A 19122-nucleotide genomic window follows, 5' to 3' on the forward strand; every position below is an offset into this window, starting at 1 on the left:
TTAGTCATCAGCAATGTCTAATATCACATTTTGAGGATGGTCCAGAATTTTTTTTTCTTCGAGAATTATCATCCATTTGTTGGCAGCTCGATTTCGCGTAAACGTTTCATCTGGCTACGACACCCACCACATCTCCATCAACTAATGAATATCTCGTCTACGGACGGATGGAATTTTTATCAAACTTCTTCGTATTCCGCGTCGTGTGGATTATCATTTAAAAATACTTCAAACAAACGTCGTCGTTATCGTCGTCGCTGGTAACAGTGTGTCTATATGATGTACTGTTATATAATGAAGCTCGAATGAAAATGATCTTGCATCAATTTCATTTTCTTATCATTTCTAATTGATTGAATATTCGTGATAACTCGCATTAGGAGTTAATTTCTGATTAGAAAATGAAATTTGTGGCTCCTCAATCGTCGCATCATTATGAGATCTGCGGTTTCCACAGTAGCCTTCCATAGTTGCTTGTATTCGCACTTTAGTTGGTCTGTTTCTAATTTAGAATGGACCATGGACATATAAACTATAATCTAGTTTATACGTCCATAAACGGACCAACTAGCTTCAGAAGAGACTAAACAAGACCTATCCATTCATCTGCTTTGATAATCTTTATCGATTTTATTGAATTGTCACTGGTTCCCATTAGTTGCAACGCTATGGTCCATTCTCAAATTCAGAACGCACTTGGATCGGTGAATAAGCGGGCGTTCTAAAATGTAGCCGGACTTATAACCAGCTTGGTTCTGTAAAGTCCAAATAAAGACAGTTCTGAATAGGCTGGACACAAACGAACTACGCGATTCTCTTACGAACGGACAAATATAATCTATCGGTCATTTTTTGCAGCTGAATGCTGATGAAATTCTGGAGGGGAGCGCGAAGGGGGTCGAAGCAAACACTGCTCAGACTCAATTATACAACCGGACCTGTCTGATTTGTGTTCAGTAAATATTAAGTCTACTTATAGAAGTCTCATCACGCTGCAGGGAGGGTAGCACGGAGGAGGGCGGCGACTTGTTCTTACATAATTGATCTGTCTGGATATGTTTGTAATATGTTACATCTATATTGATAATCCCTCATGTCCGTCTACTGTTTCTACCGATGATCACGATTTATGATCGTGATCAAGAATTGGGCGATGATTTTCTGTAAATTCTTTTCATCCCGTGTTAAAAGTTGTAAGGGACTCAATGGATTTCTTTGGTGATTCGCTGATTCTATGATTTAAATTTTTTGACAAATTCATACGGAGTGGGTGAATTCAAAGATCACTGAATTGCTCGATGATATCGAGCTTGTTTGAAGGCTTCGTTCCGCTGCACAATATGCAAAACTTGGCAAAAATTGATTTGTAGATCAAATTTGCTCAGTCCGGTTTTCTAATCGTTCTCAACTGGATCCAGAACGACGACATCCAAATGGTTTGTATGATCAGCCTCTCATCTCATTAACGTTTAGGAGATTTCTGTTATTGAAATCCTGGAGGAGATTTCTTGGAAATATTCCTTTTGTTGTGTCTTGCGCTCGGTAATTGGGTCAAAGAAACCTGAAACCTGCTTAGAATACTACGAGCTACTGAGTTAATAGTGTCAGGAATTCGTTTTTGGTTGTTGCATTGCACAATGAAACTTGGGGGGGGGGAGTTAAATCATCGTGTGGTATGTCATCTGGTAAGTCGTCAGATTATCAGATATTTCAATGAGATCTGACAGTTCGCATGTTTTAAGCCGCGATCACACGGAGACGATTCGGCCCGAGCCATATTGGCACGGATCAGGCTCCTGCCAAATTTAGCCCGTGTCTAATTAGAGAGCGCGTTCACATGTAAACCACTCACTCGATACTAAACAATGTGAAGTGAGTCGCTTCCGGAACCATTTGCTATTCAAACGCAATAATTTGACCTGTGCTAAAATTGTTCGGGCCTGGTCTGACGTTTAGGGCGCACCTAACAGGGCATATGCTCATTCAGTCACATTGTGAACAGGTGTTCCCGGCCATATTTGGCCTTTAATCCAGTTTGAGTAGACACATCCAGTTTTCATTTATAGTTTAGAGTCCATGGTGTGATACAATGGGTACTGATATAAATCAGTGCCCACACTGGAAGTAAGTAGAGATGTCATAATAATTTATATTTGATCCTAGGGAGCAACGCACACAAGCACACATGCATATGGTGTAAATTTTCACCTTTTCATCAATAATTACTTCTGTTAAGAGTGTCATCGTGTGAAAGAGGGCAATAAGCAGAAATATGAAACAGTACTGCAAACGTCGTCGACACTCCCACGCTCGTGCGCTTTACTCGCAAAAACAGAATTGATTTCGAAGATGGGTATACGTCTACCGACTGCTCAAAAATGAGATGATGAATTATTCACTGATGGGGAATTCGATGATACTTTAAGATCTCTTATTAGTTGATCGACTGTGACAAAAGTTGGTCAATAACTGTAACATCCTGTTCCGCCAACCGCTTGCATAGATTCTTCTCTCAATTAGTACATTTCATTGGTAAAACCTGTGCCTTTTTGATTGGGCAATTCCAGAAGAGGGATTATCTGCGTTTTTTGTCGCTGCATTAGGAAGTTTCTGTCAAGTAATCTTCTAATAAGAAAAATATTCCTTAATCTTGCGGAAGAACAATTGAAAAGGGGCCAGGTTATTAAATCAGAATTTTCCGAAAATGGCTTAATTGAACAGTGACAAAACTAGATTATGAATAAACCTGGATTGGACTTATTTGTCAATCTAAACCAGGCCTAAGCCAAACTTTGGCCCGGTACAAATGGTTGTGTTTGAATCGCAACTGGTGACGAAAATGTCTCACTTCGCTTTGTTTAGTATCGAGTGAGTGGTTTGTGTGTGAATGCGCTCTAATTTGGCACGGGCCAAATTTGACTTGGGTCTGATCTGTGCCAATTTTACCAAATAAAAAGGATGTATTTTTGATGTATAGTGATGATACACATGCCTTACAGGTAGATCATCAGCTCTATTGTTAGTCTAGTACAAGTGCCCCCCTCGTGCGAAGACTTGCATCGGTAATTTGTTAAGCGAAAATCAGGAAAACATGCTTTCCTGACGGCGAGTGAGGAACTGGCGAGGGAGGAACTGCCAGAGGTTATGACAGCTGTATGAAATAACGTGAAGATTTTGTTGTAGAAAAAGTACCGCTGCATTCTGGGAACAAGATGAGATTCAGAGTTCATTCAGAATATGGAATCTTCAGTTTATAAAGCAGCTCCGCATATAAGCCGCGATCACACTAAGACGATTTAGCTTGGCCTGAGACAAATTTGGCCTATGCCTAATTAGGGAGTACATTGAAACCACTCATTCGATACTAAATAATGCTTAAACAGAGCGAAGTGAGTCATTTGTCCCCGCGCTAGATTTGGCTTGGGCCTGGTCTGACATTTTTGGTCGTCCTCGGGCACCTTAACACCCGATTCTTGTTCGTTGTGTGACAATCTGAAGTTGAATTGTTGGTCATGTGTTTCAGGTTTTCATTAACCGATGATTACATCATTAAATACACAGCACAAACGGTGAACAGGTCAATGATTGAAATCAGCTGAAGTCAAATCAATTTCTAATTACAGTTGTATGGATAGAATTAACAATTGCCGAGCCTTTGATTTGTCATTCGACACTGTACAACCATTCTCTCCGTTCATCTGAAGCCGTGATCACATGAGCATATTTGACTTGTGACAAATTTGGCGCGAAACAACTGTTCGCTTGGGCGAAAAAAGGGTCCAAGTCGCAAAAAAGCAAGTCGAATAAAAGTGGCCGCCCCTTTTCATATGATTGAAAATAAAATTGATTTGTCGAGTATTAAAAGAAGAAACAACATTTCAGTCTTTTCCATCATCAGAGATTTGTTTACCTTATTGTTTAGTTTTCATAATACAATTGCAGGTATTTTAAACATTTTAAGCTTATGGATTTTTATTTGTATTTCACAGTCGCGCTGTAAGGATCCATTAGAGTTTCGAATTCATGTATATTGTATTCGTCTCAAATAAAGGGTGTGTCTGTCTGTCTGTCCTGATGTCGGTTCACGTATGATGTAATACTCGTTGTAGATACAAAGATTTGTCAGTAATTTTCTCCTGTAATGCTATCAGTATCTACTGTAAGTATCGATTCGATTGATACCGGTATCGATTGGAACAGGTATCGATCGTCGATGGTAATTGGCTTTCTGCGACTTACCCTCGTTTGCTGACGAGATGCCGATAAGGCAGACTCGGTAATAATCATTATCCCGTTAAAAATGTGCTCCATTTCGGAAATGAACCTACTTCATATGTAGGGCTTGTTACTGTATTCAACAACCATTTTACTGGACACTGCAGCCTAATACAAGCAGCTACTACACGAATTCAATCTGTTTACAAGGGTGCTAAATTGGCTCGTGCCTATTTGGCCCGACCAAAAACTTTGGACTAGGCCCGAGGCAAATCATAGCATGTGAACTGGTTCCACTGAAGTGACTCCCAAGCATTGTTTAGTACTGAGTGAGTGGTTTGTGTGCGGATGCGCTCTCTAATTTAACCGGGCCTGAACCAATTTGACCATGTCACTGTGTGATCCCGGTTCGTGTGTGAATGCACAACATTGATTCGGTCAATTCGAAATTGGCCCGTTCAAGGTACTTGCGATGACTTATCTAGCCACAGGATTTCGAACCATGATAAAAATAGTAAATTGTTTCCCTGGATTTCCCAGTATATAAAGTAGATGAATGAATAGGTACTGAATGAATTCTACGATGATAACATTGCCTCGATAGCTTTCAGAAATATCAATGGCATATCGTCATTATTGCTGGAATTTTATGGGATAGTGATTTATATGTAAAACGTATGTGATGGTTAGAGGTATGCCCATCTATCTAAATATTCCTTTATCAGAAGCTGCACACGTATAATTCATGCGCGTTATCATATAGTTATACAGTAGATCAGTAATAGAATATTAATGGTTTTCAGTCTTAAACACGTGGTGAAAAAATGTTATCTTTACTCGGCGGTGAGGTTATTAGTTGATGTATGGCTCGTCGTAAGGTTTTGCATTCTCCTCGTGAAGGATTTTTACGTTGCTCGCGATTATACTCGCGGGGTACCTAACTCACCACTTTCTCAGAAACAGATCGAAGATATGATAGTCGCGTTGATATTTTCTACTAACAGGGCAGGTGGGTCTGGGCCTTAAGCGAAGCGCGCCATCAATCTTTAGCTTATTGGTTTTGTCTGAATGTTTCGTAAGTTGTAAAAATCTTTTCTCAATGGGTCTCTTCCCGAGCAAAAACAGAGGGAAAATCCTCAAATACATCGTGCTCGTAATATATGAATTACACCGTGAAGAGCTGTTTACATATTGAAGTGTGTTGATGGATAATCGCGATAAATTTTTCGAGCAATATTTTACGGATAAACGAGGTACTGAAAATGATCTGTTCCTGTTTATGGCGAATGATTTGTGCCTTATCCGCCGTACGACGACGAGTGTCATCATTCCTCACGAGGACTCGCCAGTTCCACCATACTGCTTCCTGCTTCATTTAAAAAGAAGATAACACATGTAAGAAAACGTGCTTCGAGCGGATCGCGGATCGCGGCTGTGTTCGCTGCAGCGAGTGCTGCTTAGTTCCCCCTCCCCCCACGCAAACATTAATCACTGTTGATTCTGTCGATGATGGGCACGACCGTGTATCGGCTTTCAAATATCACGTCCTATAAGCCGCCATCGCGCAAGTGTTTTTTAGATGCTGGGCCAAATTTTGCCCGAACCACAATCGTCAGATCAGACCCACACAGAATTTTGGTATGGGTCAAATTATTCCTGAATGGTATGTGAAACACCTCACTCGCCACAGCACAATTTTGATATGTGTTTTAGTATCAAGTGAGTGAATTATTTTTGAACTGGGCTAAATTTGACTGTGGTCCAGTCCGGACCGGGCCATTTTGACTCAGGCCAAATCATCTCTGCGTGATCGCGCCTATAGAATTCAAATCAGTGAATGTTGATGATTTGACTAGGACAGGAGGTCCTCGCGACCCTGATGATTGGGCGTTACAATAACTGAATCATTAAAAATTGAATTGATCGACTGCACACTTTGCCTGCGGGTTCAACTCAAGACGTTTATAGCGAGCGAAAAATGTCCAACTGATAACTGTGGAAAGAATTACCAAAACTGAATGTAAAAACAATGGTTTAAAATCGGTAAACGAATACAACTTATAAATAGATTAGCCCTCACGTATTTTTGGAATGTATCCCTGCTGTTTACTGAAAACTTTTCTCCTGTTCTTCAAGTTTCTCTTTTGTTGGAAATTTTATCGCCGGCTTCGCCGATTTTGTCGTGTAAAAAAAAGCTATGGAATTTGGCGTAAATTCGAGTTTTCGCGCAGTAGGAAACAACGAACCTGACCTCGATATTTCTAGGTTTTTGATTTGAAGATAGCGAGATAAAGAGACCACCATCGCTCTATCAGCGTTACTCTCACTAGAGCCAATTTGAGATATCATCCGTGTTTACATTGAAACCGGTCATTTGAGATTGCGGTTACGTCAAAAAAGGTTTCAAACTTTTCGAAAGAACTTTGAAGTTTGGACCTGGTTAACACTTGAATATGGTGAAATTACCATTTATGAAACTTTTCTTGTGGTAAATATTCATTCAACGTTTCACTAGATCCTAGTAGTCATCTTTGGGAAAAAAGTATTCCCGTAATGATTATTCTCGAAGATGACTATTAGGATATAGTCGAAATGTCAAATAGACATTAGCATTAGCGGAAATGTTTACAACTGTTTTTACTCTTACTGCAGAGTTTTATAGAAATTGTGCTAAATTAAACTTCTTATATTGCATGTTTTTCATGGCAGAAATAATCTAGGCATATGCATTTAAATTTGAGTTTGTTTTCTCACAAACTGTGCGCCCTGGCGGTATACTGATGAGGTCTGTTCATCTCGGGCTCGAACAAATATGACTACCACCTTATGTTTGCTCACTCTTGACACTTTAATAATATTATATAAAGCCGAAGCGATAAATCATGCGGCTATGGACGTAGTACACGGTCAGTAGTGATTTATGAGAGAACCTAAAACTGGCCATAAAATTTCCCTCATAGCTGCGGGACATGGTTTCATGTTGGTAATTGTGATTAATCAAATCGTTGAAGTCATCGAGAATGTCGTCCTAATTAATCATGCTCGTAATTTTAATGAATTCGTTAAAATCGGCGACTTTCTCATCGTTCTCGTATGTGAGGGATGTTTCATTATTAACTGGTCATCGAAGGTTTTACCGAAATGAAACATTTGTCATTAGCAACTAATACCGATTGAGCATTGTGTAAGGTGACCGTAGGAGCAGGAAATTCACACTCCTCCGATCAAGAAATCACGGTCTCTAATCAAAAATCATCAAAATGGACCTGCGATATCCGCTGAAATCCAATTCAACGACTCAGTGGTGGATCAGAAATGCCAGTTACAATTTTATTAGTAGAATATTCATAGTATCCGGACCCAGCTCCACCTCAGAGCTCAGTCAAAATGTGACAATGAGTAAAAACATTGAGAATGAACTTAATTGTAGAATATGGGTCATGTTGTGGAACCCTGGGCCATGTTGTGGAACCTGGGGCATGTTGTAGAAACCTGGGGCATGTTGTGGAAGCCTGGGGCATGTTGTGGAACCCTGGGGCATGGGCATGTTGTGGGACCCTGGGCATATCCAGTAGTGTACTGCATATGCGAATACATTAAGAATTGTGAACTATTTCACCAGTGATCAGACAATGCTCACTATTTCACCAGTGATCAGACAATGCTCACTATTTCACCAGTGATCAGACAATGCTCCAACGATGAAACTGTTCTCCTCAGCTTCAGGACCGTTCTTCATACTGTTATACTGCAGTGATTGCTCGGTGAGTTTGATGCTCAGTAAATCAAACTGGCATCAATCGGATTATGATGTTTTTATCTGTACCCGGCAGTGACTGCGCCCGTGAGACGCTGCTGCTGCTGCTGCTACTGCTGCTCCCCATTCAACGATGGATTCATCGGACGGATTAATTGTCTGTTTTTAATCAACAAGTGTGAAACGTAATTAAATCATACGTAAAAATGTGGAACCTTCAAGGCTACTGCGGCAATCGAGGTCCATGTGGCCCATATACCTGCTCAACACCGAGCCCATATGGGTTGTTCAGTGTGAATCATAGGCCCGGGCCTTATCTGATAATCTGGTAATCGGTGCCCTGGCATTGATACCACTTGCCTGCATGTGTAGTTAACTGTGGTTAAGCCACTAACCACAGTTTTTCTCACTAAACCACAATGTTATCCTGCACTGGCTCGCCAGGTTGGAGGCTTCCCGTTGTATGAGGTCTGATTACATGCCTTCATCCCCGAGGCTCCAAAAAATCTACCCAAGAGACAAAATTTGAAACTGGTTGAATAGGGACTATACAGAGTTAGATAGAGGTAACTGGCACCTGTGGAGCCTGCTCATCTAAACGGCTGTTTCCCACTGTTCTATATAAGTGAAGCATTCATTGGGTGCATGTTTTCCAAGACGGCAAGTTTTTGCCGAGCCGTTCGCTTTTTTTTTGTTACTTCGCGAAAACAGCAGTGACGGGAATTTCCAGGGGTAGACATACGTAACATACACAGGCAGTAGGTCTATACAGACATTGGTGGGAATGTTATTTTTCATCGGCCGGGCTCCAACTCAACCTACGTGTTGTTTATGCATGTTTTCCTGCATTCATCGACGAGTCGATCCCTCTTACTCTTCATTCGTTGTTGAAAGTGTTGTTTTGAACGTCTTTGCTTATGAGTAGTAATGTGCTTAAAACACTCATTTCTTTATTTAGACTCTTGAGTCATCGAAAATCTTGAAATAAATAACGCTTTAAAGATTGTTGTTCCTAAAAGAAGTTGGCTGCTGTAGTGGCTATTTTGAATTTATCGAGTGAGCTGTTACAGTTGAGAAGTAGGTTACATATTAAAGCTTAGCCATAGCTGCCAACTGTCCCTGATTGTCAGAGACAGTCCCTGAAAATGCCTCGCTGTCCCTGAGCATGGTTTTTTGATGGTATAGAATATCTATTGCTGTCCCCCTGTGAAACTAACAACTACTGTACCGAAATAGACAAAATATTGCCTTACTTTCTGGATTTCATCAAATCATCTTTAGTTTCATGGATTTTTGCCAATCTCATTTTTCATCTTCCCATTTCGGCATCCCACGGTGGCCTAGATACCGGCTTCCACGGTGGCCTAGATACCAGCTCACTCAGATGCTTGCTCGCAAAAATGTCGACTTCAGAGGTGAAGACAACATTGACAAATCCGACACATTTTCACTTGTGTCAAACATCATCAAGGTTGTTTCTTTTGAATAAACGGATCGGGTTGTTTCTGGTGTTGTGTGTCTGATTTCAGGGCTTAGATCATTTCTTTTGAAGTTTGAAATGTCGTCATCAGCGTGTATGACGCGGGACCTTTTTATAGCGCGATGATTAGAGACGATCTCAACACCTGACGGACCAACGTTACTACTCAATTAATAGACAACTTCAATCTTGGTGAGTTTCGTGATTTTCTCCAGCCCCTTTTGATGCTCGCACTGCTTAATAAAATGGTCTATTTTTTCGAAATAATGTCCTCGGATGTTGCGTGGCAACCTGTGACTCGTCGTGACAAAAATCTCAGGTGCGGAAACTGCGCCGGAGACCGATCGCATATCCTTCACTCGTGGATCACTCGTGCGAAAATTTTTATCTATGAAATTTATCTCTTTACCCAGTAACATCATTATAGTAAAGGTGAAGAGAGAACTGTGCAACGTTTGCACGCTCTTTTAGAATGATGATGAATGAGGTCTTTCCCTTCAAACAATCAGACTCTTTCCCCCTGTAGGTTTACGCGGCTATTAAAGCTATTGTTAGGTGCTGCTATAACTCACACGCTCCACAACGGGTTCCAACGCTGTTACAGCCATGCCATTCTATCATTTCCCATTATATGACTGCGATGAAAAAGCTTTTTTTCTCTTTTTCTCAGTGATAAATATATACATAGTTATTGAAAGTGCAGTTTTGAAGGAGATTGCCAAGGAGTCTGTCTGACATTAGTCTGGTAATCTCTTGAAAGCAACAGCGAAGTAAAGTTCGAAGAAAGTTTTCATTTTTTGGGACAGCAGGGTTGAGAAAGCTTGCCGCGATGGGAAGATGGAAGTTGTTGTTTTAACCTGGCATTGTTGTAAATACCCATACTCTCAGACATGGTGAATAGATGACCGTATGATTAAAACCCACTACATACATTAATTAAAAAGGTTAAAAATGAAATTCATTTACCAAGAAATAATGTCAAGCGACCATCCTCAGGGGCGGGGTCTGAAATGTTTTGTCATTTGAATTTGTTTCTTGATGAATACATTTCTTTTCAATATTTTAAATTTGTATGTATTGGTTTTTTTGAAACTGTAAAAACAGTTACAATAATGTTTATATACATCGATACCGAGCAGGGTTCAGTGTGAGTCAGTGCGCACTACGTCATCAATATATTCGATGTATTAGTGGTAAATGTTGCGGGTGTGATGTCACTGCGTACCTGGCGCCAATATATTCGATGTATTAGTGGTAAATGTTGCGGGTGTGATGTCACTGCGTACCTGGCGCCAATATATTCGATGTATTAGTGGTAAATGTTGCGGGTGTGATGTCACTGCGTACCTGGCGCCAATATATTCGATGTATTAGTGGTAAATGTTGCGGGTGTGATGTCACTGCGTACCTAGCGTGTGCGGTGAATTCAGATGCTTTCAGTTTGTATGATAAAGAATAATTGTCACTTTACAATGTTTAGTCAGCTTCGGGCGTTTCATCTACGAATAAATAACAAATAACGATACAATATTCTGCGGCGATGATAATATTTGGCTTAACATCGCGCGCTACTAACGTTGTTGTTTACTTTCCGTGTATTTTCTGTCATCTTGTCATCGACTTCAAACGCCGGTGATGATCGTCAACAACAATTTCTTGTTCAAATAGTTCGTTATTGCAGGTTCCGCAGTGTCAATATCATTAGCTGTTTTATTGTATAAAATACCGATTGATGTAAAGTTGAATAGTAATGGTTAGAAACAGCGCGCTGTTTTAATGTAACTATGTAAAACTGATTGCCGTGAATCTGGTACGAGTAATCTTGTCGCAGAGCTGACAACTGATCCCGATTTTCGAGATCATCTTGTTGCAGAGCTGCCAACTGATCCTGATTTACGAGATGCTGACAACTGATCCCGATTTACGAGATCATCTTGTCGCAGAACTGACAACTGATCCCGATTTACGAGATCATCTTGTTGCAGAACTAACAACTGATCCCGATTTACGAGATCATCTTGTCGCAGAGCTGACAACTGATCCCGATTTACGAGATCATCTTGTCGCAGGCTGACAACTGATCCCGATTTACGAGATCATCTTGTTGCAGAACTAACAACTGATCCCGATTTTTGAGATCATCTTGTTGCAGAGTTAACAACTGATCCCAATTTTTCAGTATTTGGGTGGACAGGTTCTGGAGGGGTGGTTAGATTCATATCTGTGTAAATATTAAACCCGCATTTCTTTCAGTCGATCCATCATTACGGCAAAAATAATCAGCCACCGGGCACTCCTTCATTCCAGTCATTTCTGTTCGTTCGACCAGAAAAATCAAACATGTTTCATTTCATGCAATTTTTGCCGTGTTGCAAAAATCAACTATTTGTCAGTTGTTACCGATGATGTTAGTGTTGATGTTAGTCGATACGCTTCACTGGTTTTCACCGATAGTTCAGAACTCGTACGGCTTCCATACGCCTCAACCTATACCACGTGGTTATTATCAGTTGCAAATCGGATGAACTTTTTATTTCACTGAACAAAAGTGATTTGGTATTTCCACCGGGAAATGAATGACAGTATTTGGTCGATATGCTCGTCATGACTTGTCTGCGAATCAGCGACATATAAATTGATGTAACCCCGAATTGACTGAGTGTCTTAAGTGACGCTGTACGCCGACAATAGAACTGTTGATTGGATCGTCACAGCGCGCCCCCCGGTACGTGATACGTCTGCTCAGTCTGGTCAAACTAATTCTCTTTGAGAAATTACTTAAGCCGGACAGTTTCTGTACTTAATGCGGAATACTGGATTCTTGTACGTTATATCTGAAGACTTAATCAAAAATGTCGCTGATTAGAACGTCGGTAATGCTGCTGTAGAAATTGATGATTCCGCTTGGATCCACCTGGTCCACCACGCTACTTTAGAACATTCTTAATCTAATCATCGATAGTTTATGCGTCCATGTTCTATAATCTGTTCCAATTTAGAACGCAGCATTTACAGTAGTGAAAGAAGTATTTTGTAAATTGGTCCAAAAAGACCTCGTCCGTTCTGAATTTCTGTACATGAATAGAAACCTAACTTGCTGTCAATCGCGGTGTTGTGTCAGACTGGACCAGTGATGACAGCCTTAAAATGTCTTACAGTGTTAATTGATTGGATTCTTAGCAGCTGGAGTCAGGGAAAACAACGTGCATGTCAGGGAATAGTCGGGGGGGGGGGAAGGCAAGTCAAGTAAAAGTGGCCTCCCTGAAAACTTTGTTGAACGCATAACGAATGCTACAAATAAATTCTTCTCTATATTTAATAATATTTGTGTGATCACACCTTTCTTTACGATAGCGATTCTAAATCGATCTGCTTTCATCGAATTTCTCAAAGCGATTGATGTATTCGGAAATAAACGCTGCTAGTTTATCCGCCGGCAGCGAAATTTAAAATTACGCAAACTCTCGCTAAGATTCCACCATTCCGCAAACATTTGTTTTTGCCTATGGCGCAGCCGCGTTCAAAGCGTTTCAAATCATTTTAACGTCGTCGTGTTTTTAATGAAACTACGACAACGACAACAATGTCATCTCTTCGACAAAGATCGATTAAATGTAGACTTTATCGCGCTGTGCCGGAATTCATGGCTTCTGTTCTAAAAGTACATCGAAAAAAATCTTTCGAAAACGGGTCGTTTTGGTGGGAACAGTTATCACTTGATCACACGAGCATTTTTGGCCCCGGGCCAACCGTTCACGTTGGTGCCAAATAGATCCATGCCTGCTCTCTAATTAAGCACAAGCCAAATTCCATTCAGGTTTGGTCCAGACCAGTTTAATCCGGATCCAAATCATCTCCTATAATGTTAATGGCTATAATATTTGGTGGCCATCCCTTCTTCGTTACCACACCATAGATTTGGAACTTTCTACCACTGTCACTTCATTCAGAGACTTCAGTGATTTCAGATCATAGAAATATACATAGAGTCTTACAAGCAAGAAAGCTTCCATTATAAAAGCTGTTATTGGAGAACGAAGGTAACCTTCTGAGGTTAGAAAAGTATCTCAGTGAAGAGAGAGAGAGATTTGGCAAATAGCTCAGTTTATGCAGGTATTTAGTGCCTGTGGTGTCAACAACAGTAAATGAAGTGACTGTAAGTAAAGCACCGCAGTGGTTGAATAGTATAACTGTTTATAAGCTGCTATTACCACTGTTATCGCGATGGGGCTCATTTATAAAACTATTAGTGAACTGGAGGAAAAAGGCAAGACGGCAGGCCTTCGCAAATCACTGAGTATGCTATGGTTGAGCTTCTGAAGGAGCTCTCTTGAAAATTCAAGAGAAGGCTAAAAATGATACCTTATTTCTCCTAATTGGTCAGTTCATTTTGTAAACTGCAATAAGATTTGTAATTAGTTCTGCCGGGTCTGTTATCGTTAGTTTGAACCTGATTTTGAATATAGTAATGTACAGGGTAGATAGGTCAACTCTAAAGCTTAGCAGAACTGAAAAACAAGGCATCAATTTTTCTTTGAACGTCCTGAAATAGCATAGCTATATGGTGTTTTTACATAACGAAAATACAAGCCTGTATTACATCATAATATTACTATAGCTTATATGATAACGATCATTTATAGGCGGTGATTCACCCGGTTGTCAGCTATGTTCCCCCAGCGTATGAGATGAGATGTTTTTATCAGAGTCCCAGGTTATACGAAGATTAGATACTTACGTAATATAGTTTACTAGGTATATTCTATTATCACTTCTAGTGAATGTTCTTTTCGCGACTTGAATGAACTAGAAAACTAATTTGAAAGTTTATTGATGCCTTGAACAATATGTACATCGGTGAATACTGTCGACAATGAATAATATGTTATTGACAATGTGATCTTGATGATCAATAAAATGAATTTGAATTGACCGACACGATCTAGCCCCGATTGCTGCACATCCATTCACATAAATTCATGGAATAAAAAAGTCGATTGCAAAATAAACTCCAATCTTCACGATTGTAATTATTTTTTTGAAACACTGATATTGATGACGTATTCAACTCACACTGTTAATACCTAAAATAATGCAGAATACTTAATCAGTATATGAAAGAATTTTGTAACAGTTTTACGGCATCAGAGATGACTTATTGATTTGACTGGTACTACTCCGTCCGTCCGACCGACCGTAACGTAGTCGCGAGTTTCAATCTGGAAAAATTGATGCCTCTTGAGGTTTTTACGTTGCTTTTTCAAAATCATCAATTTCAATGAGTATAATGGTATTGTTTAATCATCATTAAAATGTCAATGCAGGGTTTTCCAGCTCAGATGAATGATATCCACGCGACATAGCTCCTGGGAAAAACCAGGTACCTTCCTGTCTTTTTTTAAAGTGTACAATATATCAACGGCTTTTATTTGTCTATGAAATCTCGCTGCTGTTAGTCGATGTGTGTCGTTCACCTGTTCAAGGCTGACTTGCGGAAGACACGGGTTTTCTAGAAATCTAGAAGACCGAAAACATATATATGTCAAAGAGTAAAAACTCAGCAGCTGCGGATAAATCAGGGAATCAGTGGCTTTTAAGTTTTTGTATCATTAGCGTTTCGCCTGTACACGGCACCTCGCATGAAGCGAGAGGATAACTGTCCAAATGTCATAGTTTAGATACTTCATTAAATCATGTTCAATTGTGTATCTGACACAACGTGATGGAAAGTGGAATGATACTGCCACACTTCAGGATTTACCATTTATATGGTATGTTTTTTCTGTTGACACTGTGCATAAATGATATGAATTTATTTTAAGACTCTTGTTTAATGGTTCATTCTGCCGATGGAGACTCGGCTATGAAGTTGACTTATCAATAACTAATCACAGTTAGATGATATGCACACGTACATAGACCGAGGAGCTGTCATTGAACAGTTATACATTTCCCCTTCATCAAAGTTATCTAATGATGAAAAAAAGGTTACAATCTTTTCTTATTAACGAACAGCGACTGATCCAGGTCTTCCTTCCAAAGCTAACCAAAACAATATTCTCTATCAATGCTCTATTCCTGAACTGTTTTCTAAGAAGGGTTAAAGTTACACGATCTCTTTGATATGGTCTGGATCCATTCCTGATGAACTTCATAATTAATCTGATGGATGTCAGTAAAATGATTTTTTTTTTCGATTACATCAGTTTAAAATATCGTTTTTCTCTTTCTCTTGTATTAATGCAGAAAAGGATGGAGATGGACACACGAATTCGGTGCTGAATCGCAGTTTTAAAGTTCGCTCCACATCGAAGGACAAAGCGGAGAAGAAACAGTCGGTAAGTGAACAGAATTATGCCCTTTTTGCTGGTATGCATAGATAAGTGAATGAATACAACTTATGTTAGGCATAGAAATTGATTTATAGAGTTTTGTGGCTGCTACAAGGTTCTGGGTTTTGTGGTGGCTACAAGGTTCTGGGTTTTGTGGTCGCTACAAGTTTCTGGGTTTTGTGGTCGCTACAAGGTTCTGGGTTTTGCGGTCGCTGTAAGGTTCTGGGTTTTGTGGTCGCTACAAGGTTCTGGGTTTTGCGGTCGCTGTAAGGTTCTGGGTTTTGTGGTCGCTACAAGGTTCTGGGTTTTGTGGTCGCTACAAGGTTCTGGGTTTTGCGGTCGCTGTAAGGTTCTGGGTTTTGTGGTCGCTACAAGGTTCTGGGTTTTGTGGTGGCTACAAGGTTCTGGGTTTTGTGGTCGCTACAAGGTTCTGGGTTTTGTGGTCGCTACAAGGTTCTGGGTTTTGTGGTCGCTACAAGGTTCTGGGTTTTGTGGTGGCTACAAGGTTCTGGGTTTTGTGGTCGCTACAAGTTTCTGGGTTTTGTGGTCGCTACAAGGTTCTGGGTTTTGTGGTCGCTACAAGGTTCTGGGTTTTGCGGTCGCTCTAAGGTTCTGGGTTTTGTGGTGGCTACAAGGTTCTGGGTTTTGTGGTGGCTACAAGGTTCTGGGTTTTGTGGTCGCTACAAGGTTCTGGGTTTTGTGGTCGCTACAAGGTTCTGGGTTTTGTGGTCGCTACAAGGTTCTGGGTTTTGTGGTCGCTACAAGGTTCTGGGTTTTGTGGTCGCTACAAGGTTCTGGGTTTTGTAATGCTTTAAGGTTGTGGATTGTCTCGGGGGATGTTAAGAAAAAATCGTTATGCCAAAAACCATCGACGCAACCGAACCGTAAGAATAAGACGAGCAAAACAAATCTTTAGGTCATCGATTGCCAGACTTGGTCTGATAATGAAGTGTCTTCAATCCGCAGGGAATCGTTCTTTAGCCACCGCCATAAACTATCTGAATATTTAACCAACTGTTCCGAGGCTATGTCTAGCTTCTGTTCTAAGTCTTATAAAATGGGGCTAACTCCATTTCAAATCATATACGTACAATAGTCATAAATCCCACTTTCATAAGATAGGCAGGATTTGGGTGGATATATTAGATGGTTTACGGTTGTGTAATTTCTCTAAACCTCTGTTTCTCTTATATTTGATTGATTCCCTGTGTCATCTAACAGCTCTCTACTGAGATTTCAGACGACGTCACTGTTCGATGCTTGCATCACTTCAGCCAATTTACTCGGCTAATGGTCAATATTTTTCATGGCTCGAAATGTATCTCGGGGTGAATCGATTGGTCAGCAATAAGAACTGTAGCACTTGATGAGCGAGAAAATAGCTCCACTACATTTGAATAACGGGATTCACGATTCTGTGAATTACACATCAAATAGAGATCCACTCGATTTTCAAACCTTGCTAGGACCAGGAGGATCCTTGCACTGTTGGCTAGGGTCTGCAATAGTGAACCTCTGACCATGGCTTTGAGCTGTTTGAGATATTCTTAGACAAATCTTCGGATCGCTAGTACCTCCCCTTCTCTCCGCTGCAAGGACCTGATTAGGTAAACCTCAGACCATTGCATTTTGCTCTGTGTCAAAGAGTCTTTCACAAATTCTCGGATCCAAGCCCATTATTTAACGTGCACTGCATCCAGAGCCCGGTTTGAATCCGGTTCGAACGTTTTTAACTCTCGACTCAGATTTTAACAAGAACAACAGAAAGAGGAGGAATATCGAGGTGTTTTCAGGAACTGCGGTTGTAGCTCGCATTCAGACGACACCTCGCGAGGAACCTTTATCATGTTCATTCTACTCGTGCCTGTGTTTTATGCCTTCGTTCTACGCGATGATGAATATCACACAACTCCGCTATAGATGACACGATCGATATTTTTTACCCAAGTCCCCGGGATCCTCACCACCTGGTCCCCGTGATCCTCGACACCTGGTCCCCTTGCACAGTCATCGATTAACAATCAGATGACTTTAACCCCTCGAAAATGTCGTGATTCAGTAAACTACTCTAGAGCCCGACGCGGTGCATTCAGATTCAGTTTCATTCAAATCTTTGTTAAAATGAAGTAACACTTATTTCATTTATCTATGCATGTCACATGATACACCTGATATTAATTGCCTTCTCGCTGTCAATCAAATCACGGTTAATTTTTTTCATATGCTTTTTTATACTAATAACCGTATGTAACATGACATGTGCATGAAATGAAAAAGTCGGTTGAAACTTCGTCCATTTATCAGAACCTGAATGAGACGAATGTTTGTGTGTTCTGCTGAAAAATGCAGTTATGAATTAACGAGATTTTCGGGGCATATTTCGAAAATTAGAATTCATACGACTTATTCATGGGTTAATATTAACGTATTCATGCATATGCATTTCATTGGCTTGATGATAGCTACTATTAAACAGTCACCGCAATGTGCCAATAATACTGCGTAAGATTACTGGGTGTGGTTGCTCAAAGACATAATGGTTACTCTCCAGTCAATTGAAGTCCTCTTTAAACCATGAAAAACGTTTCGTTATTAAATATATACATTTATAGAATACGTGTGTCTTTTAGCAGCCTTCCGTAATCAAGCGGATAATTAGAGTAATTAATTGATTCGTAATTCACGCGCTAATTGCAATTATCATGTCACTCTGATTGTGTAAAGCCACCAGAGCGCGCTTCTAGATACATCGGTAACTTTCCGGACATCATCGGCCCTGTTGCCTGAAAGGACAGGTCTTAAACGGAATGGACCGTGTTCAAACTTCTCACTAGTGTGATTGCTTAGTCTATCCATGTACGTATAAACTAGATTATACGTCCATGGTCTATCTATCTTTGATTAGAACAGACTAAACGCGATACCGGCATGCACCACCAGATGGCGCAACAAAACACTGGGTTATTTGTATGTAGTGAAAATCAGTTTTCAATGAAATTTGAACTTGATTTTAAGGCTTCCAAATCTGAAAATTATTGAACAAGTTGAATAGATATAACATGCGCTTTCTCACTCAGTTTATAGATTTCGCAGGAAATTGATTTACTAAACATGAAAAATTGGTTCTAATTCAATTGAAATGTAGAAGGAAATTAAAGCGTGATTACCCGGTGCCACTAGCGACACCTGGTGGATTCTGTCTGTATCTCATTGAATGAAGCGATCACGGCTTTGATTTCCTGCGATCTTTTAGAATATTTTTTACACAATGAGACGAAACATTCATGTATCATATACGTTTATATATATATATATATATTATATATATATATATATAT

At 40.1% G+C, this 19122-nt stretch overlaps 1 protein-coding gene across 4 annotated transcripts in view; it reads left to right on the top strand.

Annotated features, from left to right (window-relative positions):
* Positions 1-19122, top strand: part of LOC141908875 (uncharacterized) — a 76138-nt gene that overhangs the window by 37490 nt on the left and 19526 nt on the right. For 3 of the 4 annotated variants that reach the window (XM_074799133.1, XM_074799134.1, XM_074799135.1), the window contains one exon: positions 15699-15790. In XM_074799133.1, the coding sequence (XP_074655234.1) occupies positions 15699-15790 (92 nt within the window). Of the gene's footprint in view, positions 1-14915; positions 15224-15698; positions 15791-19122 lie in introns of those variants that run through there. The other variant, XM_074799136.1, reaches the window with a different exon arrangement.

This window comes from Tubulanus polymorphus, chromosome 7 (genome assembly GCF_964204645.1).
Source record: "Tubulanus polymorphus chromosome 7, tnTubPoly1.2, whole genome shotgun sequence".
Classification (NCBI taxonomy): domain Eukaryota; kingdom Metazoa; phylum Nemertea; class Palaeonemertea; order Tubulaniformes; family Tubulanidae; genus Tubulanus; species Tubulanus polymorphus.